This window comes from Semicossyphus pulcher, unplaced genomic scaffold, assembly GCF_022749685.1.
Source record: "Semicossyphus pulcher isolate SPU_LCO1_2020_fin unplaced genomic scaffold, fSemPul1.0.p SCAF_23, whole genome shotgun sequence".
Taxonomy (NCBI): Eukaryota; Metazoa; Chordata; class Actinopteri; order Labriformes; family Labridae; genus Semicossyphus; species Semicossyphus pulcher.
This window is the reverse complement of record NW_027211697.1, coordinates 7527824-7547870: the sequence shown is the minus strand read 5'-3', so window position 1 is coordinate 7547870 and position 20047 is coordinate 7527824. Positions and strand designations below refer to the sequence as shown.

General features: G+C 39.8%; 2 protein-coding genes across 3 annotated transcripts; one reads left to right on the top strand and one right to left on the bottom strand.

Moving 5' to 3' along the window:
- Positions 1-378: 378 nt before the first annotated feature.
- On the bottom strand, positions 379-2452 carry tmed1a (transmembrane p24 trafficking protein 1a). The gene is made up of 4 exons (XM_069674921.1): positions 2255-2452; positions 1158-1255; positions 744-930; positions 379-600 (listed from the first exon to the last, which is right to left on the bottom strand). Exons 1-4 carry the CDS (start codon positions 2429-2431, stop codon positions 379-381), a joined length of 684 nt encoding a protein of 227 aa, XP_069531022.1. The 5' UTR covers positions 2432-2452.
- Positions 2453-4677: 2225 nt separating this feature from the next.
- On the top strand, positions 4678-8488 carry tnfsf14 (TNF superfamily member 14). Of its 2 annotated transcripts, XM_069674685.1 has the most exons (5): positions 4678-4745; positions 4881-5100; positions 7334-7367; positions 7453-7521; positions 7656-8488. In XM_069674685.1, the coding sequence occupies exons 2-5, from the start codon at positions 4903-4905 to the stop codon at positions 8054-8056; spliced, it is 702 nt and encodes a 233-aa protein (XP_069530786.1). In that variant the 5' UTR covers positions 4678-4745; positions 4881-4902; the 3' UTR covers positions 8057-8488. The 2 variants fall into 2 exon arrangements, with proteins under 2 accessions (XP_069530786.1, XP_069530784.1); XM_069674683.1 differs by lacking the exon at positions 4678-4745 and having other exon boundaries at positions 4818-5100.
- Positions 8489-20047: the final 11559 nt, after the last annotated feature.

Genomic DNA, 20047 nt, shown 5'->3' with positions numbered 1-20047 from the left:
ATTATTTAAGTTTATTTCTGTTAAAAAAAATGCTTTTAGTTGAATTAATGTTAGAGGGAATAATTTCCTCTGATGCACTGCCACCTGCTGGTCATTTTGGTTCAACATTACACTGTTGTGTTTTGTGATATAGTGTGATGTTTTCTGAAATTACAGTCACGAATTGTCATTAAGGAGGTGGTGGTGGGTCCTGAGGTTAGACCAGTTGAGAACCACTGCCTTAAACATTAAAACGGTTCGAAACAGCCGCTGTGGCTGCAATTAAAAAAAAAGTTCTCAGTGCATGAAGTGTCAAAAGTTCGAACTATCCCTTTAAATTCAGCTCAGTGACAGATGTCAGTGTCACGTGAACACATGCTGGTTAATGTTTTGGTTTGACTATCTGTAAACTTTGTGCTTGGTGTCATCAAAGAGGCGTCGCAGTGTGTAGATTTGGGTGACAGCGACTGTGAGCATTACAAGCAGACCGAGGCAGGACCAGAAGGACACCCGCCACAGGTTGTCCTCCAGTAGGTAGCGGTCCCTCGCCTCAAAGGCCCGCAGCACAGTCTGGACCTGACGGCTCCTCTCCAGGTGCCGGTACACAGAGTCCATTCTCGCCTGGAAGAGGAAGCAAAGGAGGAGATGAAAGTCAGATCGGGATGTGTAGAAATCAAAAAGAATGACATCAGGTGATTAAAGTTTTGTCTGAAGGGGATTCATGGCTGCAGCAGAGGAAGTGGCTCTTTGTTTTTCCCGCTCACCCTTATGTCCTCTAGTTTGTACTCCACCAGGCTCTCTGTTCCGGCTACATCCGGCCACTGATCGCGGCCTCCGCCTGCGCTGTTCTGATTATTACTGATCACCTTGAAGAACACCATCTTCAGTGACACTTTACTGAAGCTGTTGTCAAAACACAACTTGTAGTCTCCATCCTCTGTGGGATGCACCCTGCAAGAGGAACAGTTTGGTGTCAGTATTTGGAAAGTGGTGACTCAACAACATCATGGTTAAAACCACTTACGATAATGACACAGCAACGTATAGCGTAAACAGGAAGTGCAGATCTGAAATAAAGTCCATTGTTTTTGTAATTTGGGGAATTTCTGGGAAGAGCAGAAGAGGGATTGAGGACGCATAAAAAGCGGGGGTTTCTGTAAAGAATTTCAGTGACTCACATATGGATGCCATCTGATCTCCTGAAGTCAGAGACCAGCCGGTATCCGCTGGGTGAGATGAGGCTGAAGCCAACATCCAGACCTGACCCTGCTATCACCTGCAAAATAAACGCAAGGATTGAGGTCAGTGATGCAAGATACTTTAAGTTACATTTGTACTGTGTTCTGCATGTTTTCACACTAGACTTGGAGCTCACACAGCTCCATCTTTCATAAGACTATCTGGGTAATGGCTGTGTGGAATTCAAATTAAAGCCCTGATAGTACACTGAGCAACAAGCCAGCTCACATCACATGCTACAGGGATACTAATTAGGCAGATAAAGATTCAGTGACCATCTCATGGTTCTGCTTTTATCACACCAATCTACCTGTCAGGTTCAGTCTCTCATTCTTTGTAAAAATACACACATTCATAAGTCTGCAAATAAATACATCTTTCACTGTGGCTGTCGTATCTCGTGTCAACTGTACCAGTGAGGAGCCATTTATCCTGCAAAGTTCCTCTCTGATTCAACACATTTAGAGCCAATTCAATTACTTTACACTTACAGCTGCAGCTACCAGAGGGAGCGGTTGTGTTATGATGTGGTGGGGTGTGATGGTAGGAGCTGAAGCAATACAAAGGTCATGGCCATAAAGTGCTGAGGTCAATAAAACATTGCAAAAAGCTCATAGGACAGCAATTGTGCTATTGAATTTGATTTAATATTGTTTGCAGGAGTTTAAAATGATGGCAAAATTACTTATTTCTATATTGAATTAGGCATGCATGTGTTTTTTGGATGTATAGATAGTGTTATGTAAAAGCATGCTTGTTCCTATTTAAGATGCATAAATAACTTGTATTGAGCCAGGTTTATCATTAAGTTTCTCTCCCCTTTGCACCACCTGATGACAGGTATCTTCTGCAACAGGAGCAGTAGTTTTCTTATCTCTCTCCATTCCAGACCAAAGTCCAGAAGCCTGTTCACTTGTTTTTCAGTTAGACATTATTCACAAGCTTTAATAAAGCCACAAACATCTTTAAACACAACACTATATCCTTACATTGTCACTGTATCAAACATAGACAGAGAGAAATAGATTATATTTACCTGGTATTCAACTTCCATGCTGCTGTTCCACTCGGTGGTTTGGTAAAAACAGTCCGTGCTGCCAGCAGGTAATAGAAATGTAAATACTACGTCTTGGTTTGGCCCCAAACCCAAAGTCAAGCCAACAGTCAGAGTCAAACACGCCAGCAAACAGAGCTCTGCCGGCACATTCATCATCCTGAGCTTACAGTGCGTAGTCCACTTTCACCAACTTTGAAAGACTTTGCTCTATGTCACACATGTACAATATGTCAGCTTTACAGTAAAATAGCTCCCTCTCATAATCCCACAGACAGTAACTGGTTCCTGGATTAAAGCTGAATGAGTGGAGCCATTGTCTGTGCCGACCAGGCGCTCTGCAGTTTGGACTTAGGCCACATGCAAATGTAAGGAGGGGTGACAAGGTGCAAAGTGATCATGCAGTGTTTACTCTATCATACTGGGCCTCATAGTGCCTCCAGGATTAAGGCCTGCACAGCCAGAGAATATATATGTTTGTTTCATATCAGAGCTCATGTATTGACTTGAATTGGAATATTTTATTATTTTTCTTGAGCATTATTAATTCCCTTTTAAAAATGTTGCAACTGTCATGTCTTTTTCCAATCAGTAGGTGGAGCTATGGGTAAAAGCATTCAGAAATCAGGCCTTTATTAATGGACGTCCTGAGAGGCATTTGAAAGGGAAGTGAATTGCATAAAGAGAAATTGATGCACTTGGTGTCTGTTGAGAAATCAGGGGAGGGTGGACGGACATGTTTAAGGTTAAAGATAGATAGATAGATAGATAGATAGATAGATAGATAGATAGATAGATAGGTAGATAGATAGATAGATAGATAGTTAGATAGATAGATAGATAGATAGATATAGATAGATAGATAGATATCTGTGCAACATTATATAACCATATAAATGTATAGTATAGAGGATAGAGTAAAGTAGTATATATATACTGTATATTTATATATACATACAGTATATATACCAAGACCAGTATGGATGTAGGTACGTATGTGCAACATAGGAAGAAAGAAAGAAAGGAAATATTGATATTCAGAGTTGTGACATGTCATACAGACTGTATTCAGAGCTATTTAGAAGTTTGCATGTGACCAGTTCAATAAAACAGCATCATGTGAGCAGTTGCTGTTCTGCTTTTATACATGTACATCACACATAATAAAGTAACTGTGATTTATCCATGATTTACTGGTGAGACATTAAGCAACAACTAATGAGGAAATGTAGTAATCATCCTGAATGATGCAGTGGTTATGCAATACACAGGCCAGAGTTTTGTTCTATTATTAAGAGTTTACATAAACACCCATTACAGTAATTCCTTATTTTTTATGTGAAGTGGTAAATGGACTGCTTTTATATAGTGCTTTTCTAGTCTTCCAACCACTCAAAGCGCTTTTACACTACATGTCACATTCACGCTGCAATGTAAAGTGCCATTCTCCCATCAGGATCTAAATATTCATGCACATTCATTCACCTAAGGCTATGCGGGAGCATTTTGGGATTCAGTGTCTTGGACACTTCAACATGTGGACTGTAGCAGTCAGAGATCGCACTCCCAACCTCCCACCTTGAGAGACGACCGACTCCATTGAGCCACAGCGACCCCAACAAGAGTGGAGCTCATGTTCACGGTATGTTAAGAACGACAATATTGTTAAAAGCATACATATACAGATCATGCAGATATTCGCAAGTAGCTCATTGAAGTACACATAAAGAAAGAGGGAATTCCTTGACAGTAGAAAAATATCAATACAACCTTTCACGCTCACACTTACGAGCAATTTAGAGTCACCAATAAACCTAATGAGCATGTCTTTGGATTGTTGGAGGAAGTCCGAGTATGCACACCTAGCAAGGCCTAGTTTGAACTAGGATTTGAACCTGGGACCTTCTAGCTGTGAGGCGACAGCACTAACCACTGGACCACCTTATGCATAATGAGATGTTCAGTACAATTTTTTCACCTGCTTATGCCTCACAACTTTGCTGTACCCCCCCACAACAAAGCACGCAGGTAAACGTTGATGACAAAGTGAGAAGATTCGTATGTTTAACTTGAACACGTTTGTTGCTGTCAGACAACGTGTCAAGCCACAGCGAGAATGCATGTGAGAGGAAGTTTGAATGGAGATATTTCAACATTGCTGTTACAGCAAAGTGGGGATGGGGGTGGGTGTGGGTGTGCGAGGGGGGTAGGAATATATTGTGCTTGGTCTCCACGAAGGGAACATCGCCTTCTACCTTGAGCTTTTGTAACTTGGAGCTTTTTCGATTGTCAGGTTCTGCAGCTGCGTTGGAAAGTTCACATGCCATGTAGTATCATTTAGGTGTTTGCAGTGACTGAGTGCACACCGGGGGCTCTTTAGAATGTGCTTCAGTGATACATTTCAAGATTTCTATGTCTGAGTCTATTCTTCATCTGACTACTAGTGAGCTTACAGCACTTGAACCAACCACATGTAAGCCCACCCATTTTTGTTACTTTGTCATCCGTCTCTGTCTCTCTTGCCTCTGTTGTCTCCACAGCCCCTCTTAAGCAACACCCTCTGACAACTTCTGCAGAGCTCATCTCACATTTCTTTTTCTTTTTTCAGTTAAAGAGAAAGCACTGTAGCTATGCCTGAAGCTGGATATCCTTCTGTGTATACCGTGGACACCCATACCACCACCCGGCCTCCAGTGCCACCAAGGCTGAGCCAGAGACGACAGCGCACCGGGGTGGCACAGACCCTGCTGTTCCTGCTGGTGAGCCTGGCGTTGTGCGGCATGGTCATTGAAGCCTTCTTAATCTACCGCCTCTACAAATCTGAATCTGTAAGTATAGAACTCCTCTCTGAGTCTGTGCACCTGTGAACTGTTACAATAATATCCTGTGATTCCTTATCAACTCGGACTCACTGTTTTGTATAGTTTCCTTTAAAATCTCAGTTTCCTCTTTAGATTTCATTCAGCTTTAACACTTTATTTTCACTTTTGGTGTTCTTGGGTTTTTCCCCTTTTCCTTTCCGTCACCATCTCTACAACCCTCCCGCGTAAATGTCACCTTTAATTTTCTTTTGAAGTCTGGATTCTTCTGGGTCTCTCAGTAACATCTTGATTTTTTGAATGATGATCTTAATTTAAATACTTTTATATTCTTTTATATTTTAAACATTGTTTCAGTCTTTCTTTTATTCATTCTGAAGAATTATTCTGCACTGCTGCTAATATTCTACAAAAGTTGACTACATTTAGATGTCGATGAGGTAAATCTCATGACAAAATTCAAATACGTGACCTTCATGACATATTAAAGCACACGGCATATGTTGCTCTTAAAAAAATTACCAAACAATTTAAAATGTTCTACATTGTGAGCTTTAGTAAGCAAATGTCGAAACACAAGGACAGTTACCATCATTGTCACGTATATTAATGTATAGTGTGCCATTCTCAGAGTCACATGCTACCTGCCTGAAACTGCCTGTACAGCTGTCTCACGGGCATCAGTAAACCCCCTCATTATAATACTGGCATGTACAACAATCACAAGATTTTTTTTTCTCTGAAAACTGCTGATGAGGAAATAATTTACTATTAACGGGAAGAAAGGGGCAGATATGGAGAAGTAGATGATAGTCCGTCCCATTTACGGAGAAATCCATTGACGTCCCATTGGGGCAAAAGTTGCACTTTATTTTCCATGATGGTGGATGGCCACAGCTTTAATTCACTGTGACTCAGTTTCCTGTCATTATTTGATAGGCCAGCTGTCACAAGGCTACATAGGGGAAGGAGGGAGGGGGGCATTGCTTTCTCTGTTCAGCAAACAGAGTATGTACTCGACAATCAAGGGACGGTGGAGAAACGGAAGTGGTCTTATTTCCTACTGCATGAGTTTGTGCTGCCGTCTGAAGACCTGTCCTACTTTGTTCTGCAGAAAGATAACCTCATGAAAAAATACGTCCTTAAAGCAACAGTCTCGAACATTTTCATTTAAATAAATGTCTGTTAAGTCACTATCTATCGCCGAATTATTTAACACAATGGTGACTGAGCCTTTGGCCCACTGACGAAAGCCTTTGCATTTGCAGTATATGGTATTTTTATGGACTGGTGACATTTGCAGAAAAAATCACAAGCGGCGCACAGTGACGCATTGCGAGGAGACAGTAATCTACTATAGCTGAACAAACAAAGAAAAGATTGATGACTACAGATACAACTTCAAAAATAAGTGAAAATCCAAAGAAAAAGAAACAAGTTCGACGCTCAGATGAAGGCAAACAGTCTACAAACGAACGCAAGGAAAATCAAGAGTTAGAACCATGACAAAGGGAGCCAGCCGTAGACGTCTGGTTAAATTGGGAAGTGTGCTCCTTTGACAACAAGTTATTGCCAGTGGGTGGTGCTCAAAAGCACCTATGTGAGATTTTTGGCATTGTTACTTTAAACACAATTTAAAGTAATAATCTCCAACATTTTCATTTAAATAAATGTCTGTCAAGTCAATATCTATCATCAAATGAGGTAACACATTGGTGATTGAGCCTATGGCCCACATAAGCCTTCACACTTGTAGTATTACGGACTGGGTGTCTGTGGTGACTTTCACGGAAAGAATCACAACCGGCGCCTAGTAAGTGCCGCATTTTCCAGTCTCTGCAAGTGTTGCGAGAACGCCACTTGCAGGTATGTGAATCTGCGTTAACCAAAATGTGTCCCTACTGGGTAAAAAGTAAAACTTGATATGACAAATAAACCTCCAAATCGTCAAGAGAACAACAGGTGTTTACTGCAACATGTGCATTCCACACTCTTAACTCAGCTTACTAGTTAACTGTAATGCTAGATGGTTGCAAGCATGCAAACATGCATGCCCAAGAGAACAGAACTGAGATCTTCGAGATTACAACTTTATTAATGTGCAGAATGTTTGAAAGATAAGCATACAGTTATAGAACAGTAGTTATTTTCATAACTTTGTCGACTACTCACCAGTAGTGCTTGTTGATTGCTGGTCACCTGTTTTACTTTTGCCATAAAACCCTTTTTATGTCTATTGCAGGACACCTCAGCATCATCCTCCATGCAGATTGCAGGTAAGTCTCAGCACTTTTTATCCAATTGAAAATTCTTGTTCTTTAACCTACATCAGAGACATGATGTCTGGTCCTCCTCACACAGATAAGGATACTCCCACTAAAATACCCAGACGTGACGTTCTTCCTTCCAAACCGGTTGCACACCTGACAGGTGAGATCACTGTTTTTTTCCTTTCCATTACCAAATACAGCTCAATTATAAATTAATTATTTATAATCGCCTTTTTTACTATAATTGTTTATTACTTTCTTCTTTTTCTTAATTTTGTCCCTGTTTTTTCACAGATGGACAAGATGCACATCATAAAAAACAGATCATGGCATGGAGCACGGCTGCGGACCCTCTCCTCTATGAGATGGACTACAAAGACGGAAGCATTATCATTCAGAGGGAGGGTTATTACTATGTCTATACCAAGGTTTCCTTCTTTGACAATCATGCGTTTAACCACTCAGTTCATGTGAAAACGAATCGATACAAAGGTAAAAGCATCGCCCTTCTGGTGTCCAGGGCAAACGCAGACATCTCCAAAGGAAAGGAGATCAAAGATAACAGATCCAACAGTTACCTGGGGGGAGTGTTTCACCTCTACGAAAATGACGCCCTTTTTGTCAAAGTGAGCAATACCTCCCAAATTGCAAGATACAAATACTGTGAGAACATCTTCGGTGCCTATATGATATAAATAAAGCTGAAATTGATATTTCTCAGGGATTGGAGTGAGAATTAATAAAAGTACATTGTCTCAGGGATTATTCATTATCTCTGTAATAAAAAAAAGAAGGTCAGACACCGGAAAGAGAGGAAGGTGTGAAAAATTGTTGCACCTTGGAGTTTTTGAAGGCCAGACTAGCATTTGTGGCTTTGACACGTTTGGTGGTGTAACATTGTTTCACACCGTACTTTCAAATCAGCTACTTTTTTTTCACTTGCTTTCTTGTGCACTTACTCCTTTGAATGTTGCACAAATTATTTTTATACCCTGATCCTCATATTGTCGCTGAGTATAAACGCAGATGTTAGAATTAAAAACTGTGACTGTCTTCTTGCTGTAACACATAATCCATGTATTTATTTATTCCTCTAATGATAGATTGAATGATATAACTGCTTTAACCGTGCTGTATTTATGTATAATAAAGTATTAAAAGCAATTCAATAAACATGTAGTGATTTTAAAGTCGTGTGGCTGGTTTTCTCAGGCCTTTTCGTCATGCCGTCACGCAGCTGAAGTGAGCTCCTGTGTGCACTTCCTGCTGAGTCAGGTGAACGCGGTGGAGCCTTTGCAGAGTGGTCTCAGCAGCAGCAATGTTTTTCACCCACACAGTCCAACCGCACGACACACAGTATTCATATTGCTTTTTATATAACACCACACTGAGAAAAAAAATACCCTCGCTAAAGTTTCAATATGTCAAATGTCCCTCCAAACCCTCAAGAGAACAGCAGGTGTTTACTGTAACATGTGCATTCTACACTTTTCACTCAGCATACTAGTTAACTGTAATGCTAGATGGTGGCAAGCATGCATGCCCAAGCAACAAGTCAGAAGCTTTTTTTTTCCTCTCCCTTGCGTCTGTCATGCAGTCACTGTTGCGCTTTCTCTTCAGCTGGGTCTGTTCGAAGAAGCGGCTCTCGAAAACACCCACAGGACTGTATATTTGTAAACTGAAAAGGAAGTGGTAGTGGGGGCCGCTGGTGGGGAGGCAATGTCAGAAGCAGTCTGCCTGACTCACTTTCCAACCCCAGAGACGGGGAGCAGCGTGTGTGTGTGTGTGTGTGTGTGTGTGTGTGTATACAGGTGGGAGTGTAGGAAAAGTAAACCTCAAATTTCTATTCCCTCAGGCATGTGCTACGAGTTCATGCCTGTATAACGAGCTGTAGTATGTAAAGTGAATGTGTGAACAAATACGTCAAATCATGGGTGATATGACCTCGGCTATAATGTTCGATACGGTATCTTTGTACTTTCATGAATGCTTCTCGATGCATGTGTGAGTCATTCTGTTTCCAGTGCTGGCTGACCTGTGAGCTGTGACAGACTGTAGGAGCAGAGGAATGGAAGCTTTAACCGCTTTGGATTCAGACTTTTTTTCTCTTAATTCAAGTTCTAAAGTCTACATTTGACTTCAACTGTGAACTTGTGTGGGCGAGAATGCACTACAATCGGTTATGATCACACACGTTACTCATACTTCCACATATGAAAACAAAATGTTCCATTAATAAAGAACAGGGTTTTTTTTTTTACACATTTTTCTTACCATGAAACAGCATGTGAGACCTAAAGTGATGGGTTTTTTTAATTTGCAAAGCAAAACTGAAAGGTAGTCATGCTATTAGCAGACAGACCACAGCTAAATACTGGCACCTTGTGTTGGTCTGTATAGCAGGTGGGAAGACACTGTACAAAAGACACTTTAGATATATAGACAGACAGACAGATAGATAGATAGATTGATAGATAGATAGATAGATAGATGGATAGATAGATGGATAGATACGTAGGGCCTCCATGGATCCACAGATGCTCGATTGCATTGAAATCTGAGGAATCTGGAGGCCAAGTCAACACCTTGAACTCGTCGTCTTTCTCAAACCATTCCTGAACCATTGTTGCTGTGTGGCTGGGCACATTATCATGCTGAACCAGGACACTGCCATTAGGGAATACCGTTTCCATGAAGGGGTGTACTTGGTCTTCAATAATGTAGGTGGTACGTGTCAAAGTAACATCCACATGGATGGCAGGACACCAAAACATTGCCCAAAGTATCACACTGCCTCCGCCAGCTTACCGTCGTCCCACAGTGCATCCTGGTGCCATGTCAGCGTAAGCGACGCACACGCACCCCGCCATCACATAAATTTAAAAGAAATTGTAATTCATCAGACCAGACCAGGTCTTCCACTGCTCCGTGGTACAGATCTGAAGCTCACTGTAGGCGCTTTCAGCGGTGGACAGGGGTCAACATGGGCCACCACATGGGATAGGATATATTATAATATAAAATATAAGATATCACAACATAATAGATATAAATATAAACTCACCGGCCACTTCATTAGGTACACCTGAAAAATCTAATGTAATCCAATACACTGGCGGCTGTGGCTCAGTGGTAGAGTCGGTCATCTGTCAATCGGAAGGCCTGAGGTTCGATCCCCAGCTCCCTCAGGCTACATGTCCTTGGGCAAGACACTGAACCCCAAATTGCACCTGGTGGCATAACCAACACAAAAGGCAGAGTGGTGAGTGCAAAAAATAAGTAGTTCAGTGTCTGAAGGTTTGGCATAGGCAGATATGTGGTAGAGTCTGATTGAGGTAGGTAGGATTGACCTCCTGTATCGCGCTTTTGAACAGCAAGTGTGTATGAGTCTGGTTCTCTTGCTAATACATACCTTTCTGTTACATACATGACATTTTGAGTCAAGTAATGCAGTCCAGTGGCTAGATTTATGCTCCTCCAAAAAAACATTGATTAACTGACTGTCACTACAAAATAAAAGGAGGGCCTAAAAGAGCATGTTATTTGCTGACTGCATGTCTCACACTGTCTCAGTGACATTTAGGTGGAAATGATGGAAAGACATGATGAGGGTTTTCACAGAAACTGCCCCAGATCTTTATGAGGATTCACAACCTACAAATTAGGCAGTGGAAAGCAAGAGCTGGAACAAACCACCACACACAGATATCATCTAATAAAAGAGACAGAGTGGGTGGTAAGTGGTTATGTCTGTGATCTGCATTTGCAGTCAACATCTTGGATCTCTCTTCAGTGTAATCGAAAGCATTTGTTGTAACAGCTAATACAGGGAGCGGCAAGAGCTCTGGGTTCCGCGGTGAAGAGTTGGAAAGTAGAGTTTTCAGATTAAACCTCAGTAAATTGGAAAATCTTTGTCTTTGCTCTGATGACTAATATCATGTTCCTGTGACCTTTTTTGTGCTGTATCACTATTGTATAGATAAGCTGATATGATGTTGGATTTTTGTGTAAGGCCCTGAATTTTATTCTCCTTGTCAAGGGGGGAGTATTCTTCGACAGCATACTGCTGGGAGGGTCCCGCTGACTCTTTCTATTAGTGACTCATTATCATTGGGGTCCCACTGTTAACTTATGACCTGTCACTTTCACTTTTTAACCAGGGTCTCGAAAGTGACTCACTATCAAAAGCACTTATTCATCATTGTGATTTCATTTGCTCTGTTTAGCTCCATATTTGGGCTTTTAAACACATCAAACAAAACAATAGTCTGAAGAAAATATAGAATTTATTATTATTATTTTTTTTCAAAAAGCAACAGTTGTGGGGATATAGTCAGACTTAAAGACACTTTATTAATAAAGGTTCTAAGGACAAATGCAATGTGTTTTTGAGTGCATAGTTACACTTAACAATGATGATACAACAAATAACAATAATGATGATAACAATAAGGATAATCATAATGATACGTTTATTTGTATAGCACCTTTCATGCAGAGATGCAGTCCAAAGTACTTAACAAAACACGATCACAAACACACAATAACAATTAGAACCAAATTAAAATATTAATACTCTGCGCTTCTAAAAGAAAGCAGTGGAAGATCTGAGAGTTCAAGTCGGGATATAAAATGAATGGCAGTCAGTGATATAAGAAGATGCAAAATTATATAAGGCCTTGTAGATGAGTAAAATTGGTCAATATTCTTAACATGAAAAAATTATATTTCTGCAACCTTCCCAGTCTAAAAAGATCAGAGTCTAAAATGACTCCCAAATCTGTAACTTAGAAAAGTATTTACTCATCCAAAGGTGAATATATTCAAGACAGTTAAAAAGAGAATTTAAAGCACTGTGGTCAGATGAGACAGAGATGTATAGTTGTGTGTCATCAGCGTAACAATAATTTATCAAACATTATTATGACTTTAATTACTTTTGGCCAGAGGGATCATATAAAGTGAAAAGAGAATAGGACCTAGAATACTTCCCTGAGGAACGCCATATTCAATGTTGCTGCAACAGACTCATCAAGACTAACACAAGTATGTCACAAGTATGAACCAAACCAGTCAAGTACTGTGCCCGAGAGACCCACCCATTTCTCAAGTCCATCAATTGGTATGGTATGATCAATTGTATTGACTACAACGCTCAAACCAAGCAAAAGGAGCAAATGGTACACTCATCAACAGTCGAACATGCAATTCCTCGATTCATTAAAAACAGCTGCAAATCATTGACAAAACCAAATGTCTGCCTGATGTCTGTCTGATCTGTAATATGAAACTTTCCGCATAAACCACCACGAGCTGTGATTTCATGTCTCATTATATGTCATACGCATACTAAAACAGGATTTTCAGGTTGTGTCTGTCAGGTCATTTCACTTTCCATTTTAAATTCAGAAAATGAAAAAGGGAAAACTGATTCATGTGATGGCGGTACTTGTTTTGATATGATTAACATATAAGTGAATTCAATTTCTTAAGAAGGATTTTGAAAGTATTCCATTTATCTGTCTAAACAAATAAATAATTTCCACATTTTTAGACTTTTCAGAAAAGCACATACCAACTCTATTGTTGAGTTACAATTTCAGCTTTATAATATTGCAACAGTTAATAAAGAAAACACATTCATCCTAGTGACACAGTATAAATTGTGTATGCCACACAATGACATACACAGTCACACGGTGACGTACATTCATTGGGTATTTGCCGACCTCTCCATAAAATGTTTTTACTTTATAATAAATATATACACGTATTGTAAACTGTATATATTAAAGGCCAAAACAATAAATAAATATAATATTCAAAAACTTCATAACATATCAAGAAATAAATCAGCACTTAGCAAATAGGAGCTGTGCAAATGACACTTCAGAAAAATACATTCTTGCTGTTTGCGGAAAACATTTCAAATGAAAGAAACTCAGACACATAATACAATTTAAACAATCAAGTAACATTTGTTCAATGAAATGTGCTCCCTGATCACAGCGTTTTCAGAAGCACAAGAGAACAATCCAATTGGCAACATATGAAAATCCCCCCAAAACTACAATACGCTGGCCGTTATTCAGTTAGTTATATAACTGAGATTTAAAGTTTGACTTTAAAAATGTCTTCCGTAAACACAACAGCACAGGAAACAGATGTGTAGTGATGCGTTCAGCTTTCGTCCGGTATACAGTGTATTTATTTTACTGGCCAAAACATTCAGACATTGAAAATACAGTTTGATGGTGGATTTACTTTCTTTAGTAGAGCCAAATTTAAAGGAAATTGGGTTTTTTTCAGCCTGTGGGTAAAGGACAGTCCTTTATTGTTGAGTCCAGCTCTCCAGATTGGTAAAGGGATTTGCTGATCTGTTGATCCAAAGACAGAGACGGGTCTGTTTGGTCACAAGAGAGAACAACAAAAACACGCTCCCTTCTTAGCATCTGAATAGATGAATTAGAAAGAACTAGATATGTAGATGATATCCAAGTGGGTCGAATATTCCTCTTCGTCAATATTAGGGGTTTCCATGTTGATGTTGACCACCAGAGTGCCCCCTGCAGACAGCTCTGTCACCCTGGCGAGAAGGCCGGTGCTGCAGGTGTTTTTATTAATCGAACCCTTTAGGAGAACTGTCTTGTTCTTCCACATCACTGTGACAATGGGCTCCGTTAGATTTTTAGGTAAAGGAGAATCTTTACAACCCTTCAGTGTGATCTGAAGATTTAGGAAGTAATATCCATCTTTCTCTATGGTCAAGACTTCTTCTTCTGCTGAGATCAGGTTTTTACTTGGATTCTTTGGTTCCCATTTAACTGTCCTGTTGCCTGTTGGAGACAGAGAGAGTTGTTTGTTTTTTTGAGTACAATGTGTTAAATGACACTGCTAGTAGTGATGAAATTATATGTGAGGAAATTGTGGTTGCTGGAATTACATGTTTCCTCCGACCAGATCATTGTCTGTATTTTTAACAGTTTATAAATACTCCCTTAGTCATACATTCTGAGAAAGGAAATATTATTACTACAACTCTAATAATAGAATGGTTTTACCTCCAGTACCCTTAAAGGTGAGCATTTTGCCTTTTCCCTGGAGAAGCCCATTCTCAGAAATCGACTGCAGAAGGAAGGAAAGATCAATTAATCTCCAGGTTTTAATAAACTATATAACATGTGATGTGCTTGCATGGCTCCCACAGTGAAACACAATCCAGCCACATGGATGTCATTTTTAGAAGGAAGTTTTAAATATGGCGATTTCACTGACAACCCCATCCTAAAAGCGAGAACAAAAGTACTATCTTTAGAAAGAAAACTGAAGAGACAACAGATTACTTAAGCTGCATTTCCCCGAATGTGGCTTTGACGTCAATGTGCTTCCTCCCATACGTGAGGAGAGCGGTTACACTGTCTGACATCAAATTCTCAGACTTTAAGTTAGATCTGCTCTGTGTGCAAGGTTTGTGTGTCTTGAATATTCACAGAAACAGCATGACCTTTCACCATAATCTACATGTCGATATAATGAGAAACAGAACACAGTGAGGTCAAGGGGAGACGCACAAAGAGAAGCTGTTGCTTTCTTACCGAAGTTCTGTTTGCCGTGGATAGCATTGCTTCTGGTGCTACAGAGCTTTTGTTCTGAGACTGGGGAAGGAAACAGAATCACAGAAGATTCACTCTTAATAAATATTACAAAAGCAAAAGTGCAGTTGAATAAAGGATGACCTAAAAAGTATTTCACGCTCTGTAAATGGTTCGGATAATTCTTACTACAACTGACTTTAAACACCTTTTCTTAATAATCATAATGCAAAATATTTCCCGTCATTTCTTAGGTAAAGGTTACTAAACTTGTCAATAGGGGAGCACAAGCCACAGACATGGGTGTCTTTCTCACCAGCTGTGCTACTGCCTAAACCACAAGAAAGAACACATGTACTGCACAGGTGTTATTATATACCGCTGCTGACATTCATCCTGTATACTCTAAACTCAATGTGAGTATATTTTTCTTACCAGGCCGTGATGTCCAGCCGTGAAGAAGAGAGCGATGAACACAACCTGGACGATGGTGAGGATGGTGATCCACAACAGTATGATCTGGATGAGGGAATGCTGTGCAGATTGGGGCATCGTCAGTCCGAAAGGCAGAGCTCAGAGCCGCCTGAGCTTGGGGAGTGAAGGAAGACAGATGTTAAGAGCTGACGGCTGTACACGTCCTGAGTTTCCTGCTGTGCAGCAAAGCTGTGTGTGTGTGTGCGTGTGTTTGTTTGTGTGTGTCTGCTTCCTGAGCTCAATGTGTGCATGTGATGAGGGAGTTTTGATAACTGCTTGCGATCTGCCGTGCCCTGAGTATCTATAGACCAATCCAGATGGTACTTCCCCCTTTAGGGAAACACAGCAGGCCCAGGTTGTTTCTACATCCTGGGACTGGCCCTTCTCTCCTACTCACCATAAAGAGAGGAACACAACTCATTAGGAAGGAAGGAGGGAGTGAGTTCTTTATAAAATGAATCACGCAGTTCCTTATTTAGACTTTATAGAGTGTCGGGGTAGTTTTAATTACATGTTAATAATGTGAGTAAGGGTTGATTAGAGCAAATAAGCAGGAATCTAATTCATTATTCAGCATCAAACACAAAGATTAAATATGGAGCATTTTTCTCAATTACAGACTTTAATATCCAAAAATAAAAAACTAAACAAGGTTTAAATGAATGGGTGCTTACATTTAAGAACCCATTGTCCCCATGGGGGAAAATTACACCCTTACTGTGTAAAAGCTAATCCCTTCCTTATACTACTTTGTAATGCTACAAACCTGTACTTATTTACCGGGTTCATACTAAATTTAAAGAATCAGCACTTTCTTATCTATATCTGATAACAGATCTGTCACAGCAGGATGGTAGAACATATGCATCAAACAAACAAAGTGTCACAGTCAAATTACAAGTGGAACACACAAAATGTCATGATGTCTTGTTTACTATTTCTGCTTCTTGAAAATAATTGCCACCTGCTCATGAATTCTGGTTGAGGTCAGTGATGTGGTTTCACTTTCACTCGAATGGAGGCTACTTGTGCTGCTTGGGGAAAGTTTATGGCAGCAAAACAGGATGGCCTCGGGTTAAGGTATGTGTCATCAGACTGAAATGGCAACCTATCGATGCCTGCTATGGTAGGTAATGTTTCAAAATGTTTGCAGGGACGATGTACATAGAACATTAATCTTACATAAAACAAGGAGAGATGTATTGCATCGGATTTTAGCAAATTGCTAATTTCCACCTGTAGTCACTGGGCAGGTCCGTAAAACAAAATACACTTCCCCTCCTCGAAAACACACACAAGATTACACAGAAAACTACTACAACAACGATTCTGTACTCCCCCCCCGAGTGGTTGACCTTGTGGGTCTTGTTGTGGTTGTTTGACTAGCACAATCAACATGCCCAAAAATGTTAGTGACTAGTTACTAGTAAGTAACCTGGATGGCCGTTAACTTTCTGCAACCGAACCACAGCAAAATTAATGTTGTGTTTTTTTGGCCTCATATAGATGCCATAAACTGGCCCCCAATAGGTCACCTCTCCACTTACAATAACTTTTTTTGACACTACTTTTACATTTGAGTCCCAGGCAAAAGCAGTTGTGGAAACCAGCAGAACCGTTTCAAAGTTAAAATATACTTATACAGGGATCGTCCAGTCGTCCCTGTCCCGTCTGCGACTGGTCCGAAATGCTGCAGCCAGGCTGCTGCCCGGTTCGAGAAAGAGGGATCATATTTGTTCCATTCCAGCCTCTCTTCACTGTCTTCCAGTCTGCTTCATGAATGATGTTAAAGGTTGCGCTGCTTTAAAACAAACCTATACAAAACCTCCAGGCCCCTTAGATCATGTGACACCGGCCTTCCTTCAGTCCCCCATTGTAATTTTAAACTTAGAGTTGACCGCGCTTTCTCAGCCAAGGCACCTCGACTGATGGAATAGCCTTCCATCATAGATCAGGTCTGCCCCCTCTGTTGAGTCTTTCAAGGCTCACCTCAAGACTTACTTTGTATGTTAGCGTTTGAGTCCCCTCGTCCTGAAAAGGCGGCCTGCTTTTTGTTGTTGTTGTTTGTTCCGTCTCGTCTTTCCATACAATTGCTGTGGTTTTGATGCATAGTTTCTTTTAGGCACCGAACAGCACTTTGGTCAGCTGCTGCTCTTTTTAAATGTGCTTTATAAATAAATTTGCCTTGACTGGACTTTAAGTGACAGAGGTTAAAAAGCTTTATGTGCACTGTAGAATAGTAAGATTGTCTCATTAAATAACGGCAGATAATTGCATAATTTGAATTGAATCCGAAAAGCAGAAAGTCAGCAGCGTCCGGTCGTGTGCACATTGACTAAACAGTGAGAAATTCCTGGTTTCTCTTTCCCACTGTTTAGTCATGTGCACATTGACTAAACAGTGAGAAATTCCTGGTTTCTCTTTCCTGTGATGACAGACATGATTGAAAGGCAGAGGGAAATAAAACTGTTTCAGTGGTGTTTGTGGCCTTCTTCTGCATTTTCATGTGACGCAACACTTTCCAAACAAAAGCCAAGACAAATGGTTTTACCCTGAATGAATCATAGTCTCACTGAAGATGCACAGAGGAAACGTTGTTCTGAAAATGAGTTAAATTGACCTTTGATCCAACTTTATTATGTAGAGTGGATGAGTGTGGATATACCTGATAAATAATGGGCTAAATAAATGGCGGAAACGGTGACAAAGAAGGACAGCAATCAGTTCGAATCGTCTGGAGGTGATGATACTAATATGATATTATACTATAATTTACTAAACAGAACACAGGGATATTTAGAGTATTACTACACCATTGGTTGAAGACCTCATCTCGCTGCCCTTTAATATGCATTATTACAAAGTGACAGCAAACAATAGAGGAGGATCTTTGCCACTTCAGCCATTTTAGACTCACTTCCTAATGACTGCTCTGTTACCTTTCTCTGATATTGCTACTAAATTATGATTTACCACCATCTAGTGGATGTTAATCAATAATGCACAAAATAGAGAGACATTATATTGGAGAATAGGAACTGTTAGGCTATAAAACTAATTGTAATATAGTTTATCACACTTGTACGGAAGCCAAAAGCAGCTGTGGTTGCAATGATTTTTGTTAATGCTGTTATGTCTGGATCAGAAGTCAATTGTTTGATTATCTTGAGAGAATACAAGGCGGATTCCTCAAGATAAGACACTTTGTAATGAGGAAATAACTTTATTTCTCCATATCACAGAATAATGATTAAAAATGAGCTTCTGGTTCAAGTGATCACAGTTGAGTTTAGCCTTCAAGATCACTGTCATGATGGGATTCTTAAAGAGCAGCTTGTCATGTTTTAAGACATATAAAAATTTGAAATAATAAATTGTGTCTGATATGTTTTTTTCTGCAAAATATGTTTAATTACCTTGTAAAAATCCTCCTTCGCCCTCATTGAAAATTCCTGAATCAGCGTAGTCCCCGAAATCAAACAATGGATGTCAGCTAACTTCCTTCTTCTAAATGCAGAGAAAACAGAAATGATAATTATTGGTCCGAACCAGATTAGAACAAATTTCTGTGATCTCACTCTGAACAGGTTTGGCTCAGTAATTTCAGGAAGTACTCGTATAGAAACCTCTGTGTCCTATTTCATCCAAATCTCTCATTTGAAGAACATGTCAACAATATTACTGCATATTTCCACCTACAAAACATTTCCAAGGTCCGTCACATTCTCCATGGCTGATGCTGAAACACTTATTCCTGCTTTTATCTCATCTAGACTTGACTATTGTAATACACTTTTCTCCGGCCTACCAAAATCAACTACTAGAAAATTACAACTAGTTCAAACTTGATCATATAACCCTGGTTCTTATTTCATTACACTGGCTGTTAACCTACAAAATATAACACGGATTTGCACCATCATACGTATCACCTCTAATCACTCCTTATATACCTGCCAGGGCTCTACGATCTGAAAACTTGACTTGACTTGACTTGCTTATGTTGTCCCTGATATGTCCTGTAGCACATGAAAAATACCACATGGAGTATGTTTACAAGGTTAAACACTTGATTTTCACTGGAGGGGGACTTTAACTGAACAGTCTGTGTAAGACCTACATTGTAGTGCAGTCTTATGCGTTGACAATAATGTATACTCCATGATGTGTATTTTTTTCAGTTTATGGTCATAACACCATCTTTGTGCTGACATAGCTCTGATAATATAAATAGTTAAAAGAGGAAACAACCTTTTGTTTTTGTGAACATGTGATATAGTGACAAGTTTGTATTCTCAAGAAAAGATAATTAAATTGTGATCTAAAAAATTGCCATGCTTGGCCTCCATACTCTTGGCTTTCACTATACTGTAACGCCATCTGTTTCCAAATTGAGTAAAAGCTCAAAAATATTTGTCATTAACACAAAAAAAGATTGCTGTGCCTCTGTCTTTACACTAGGTGGCAGAAAAACTCTTACCCACAGGCCTTCACACACAGTGAACAAGGCATCACTGAAGATCAATCAGTAGGTCAATCAAATGACATATACAGTTGATTAATTTCACAAATAAAATAATGTGCAACATGCATTTAATTAACTATAATAAATGTAAGTCT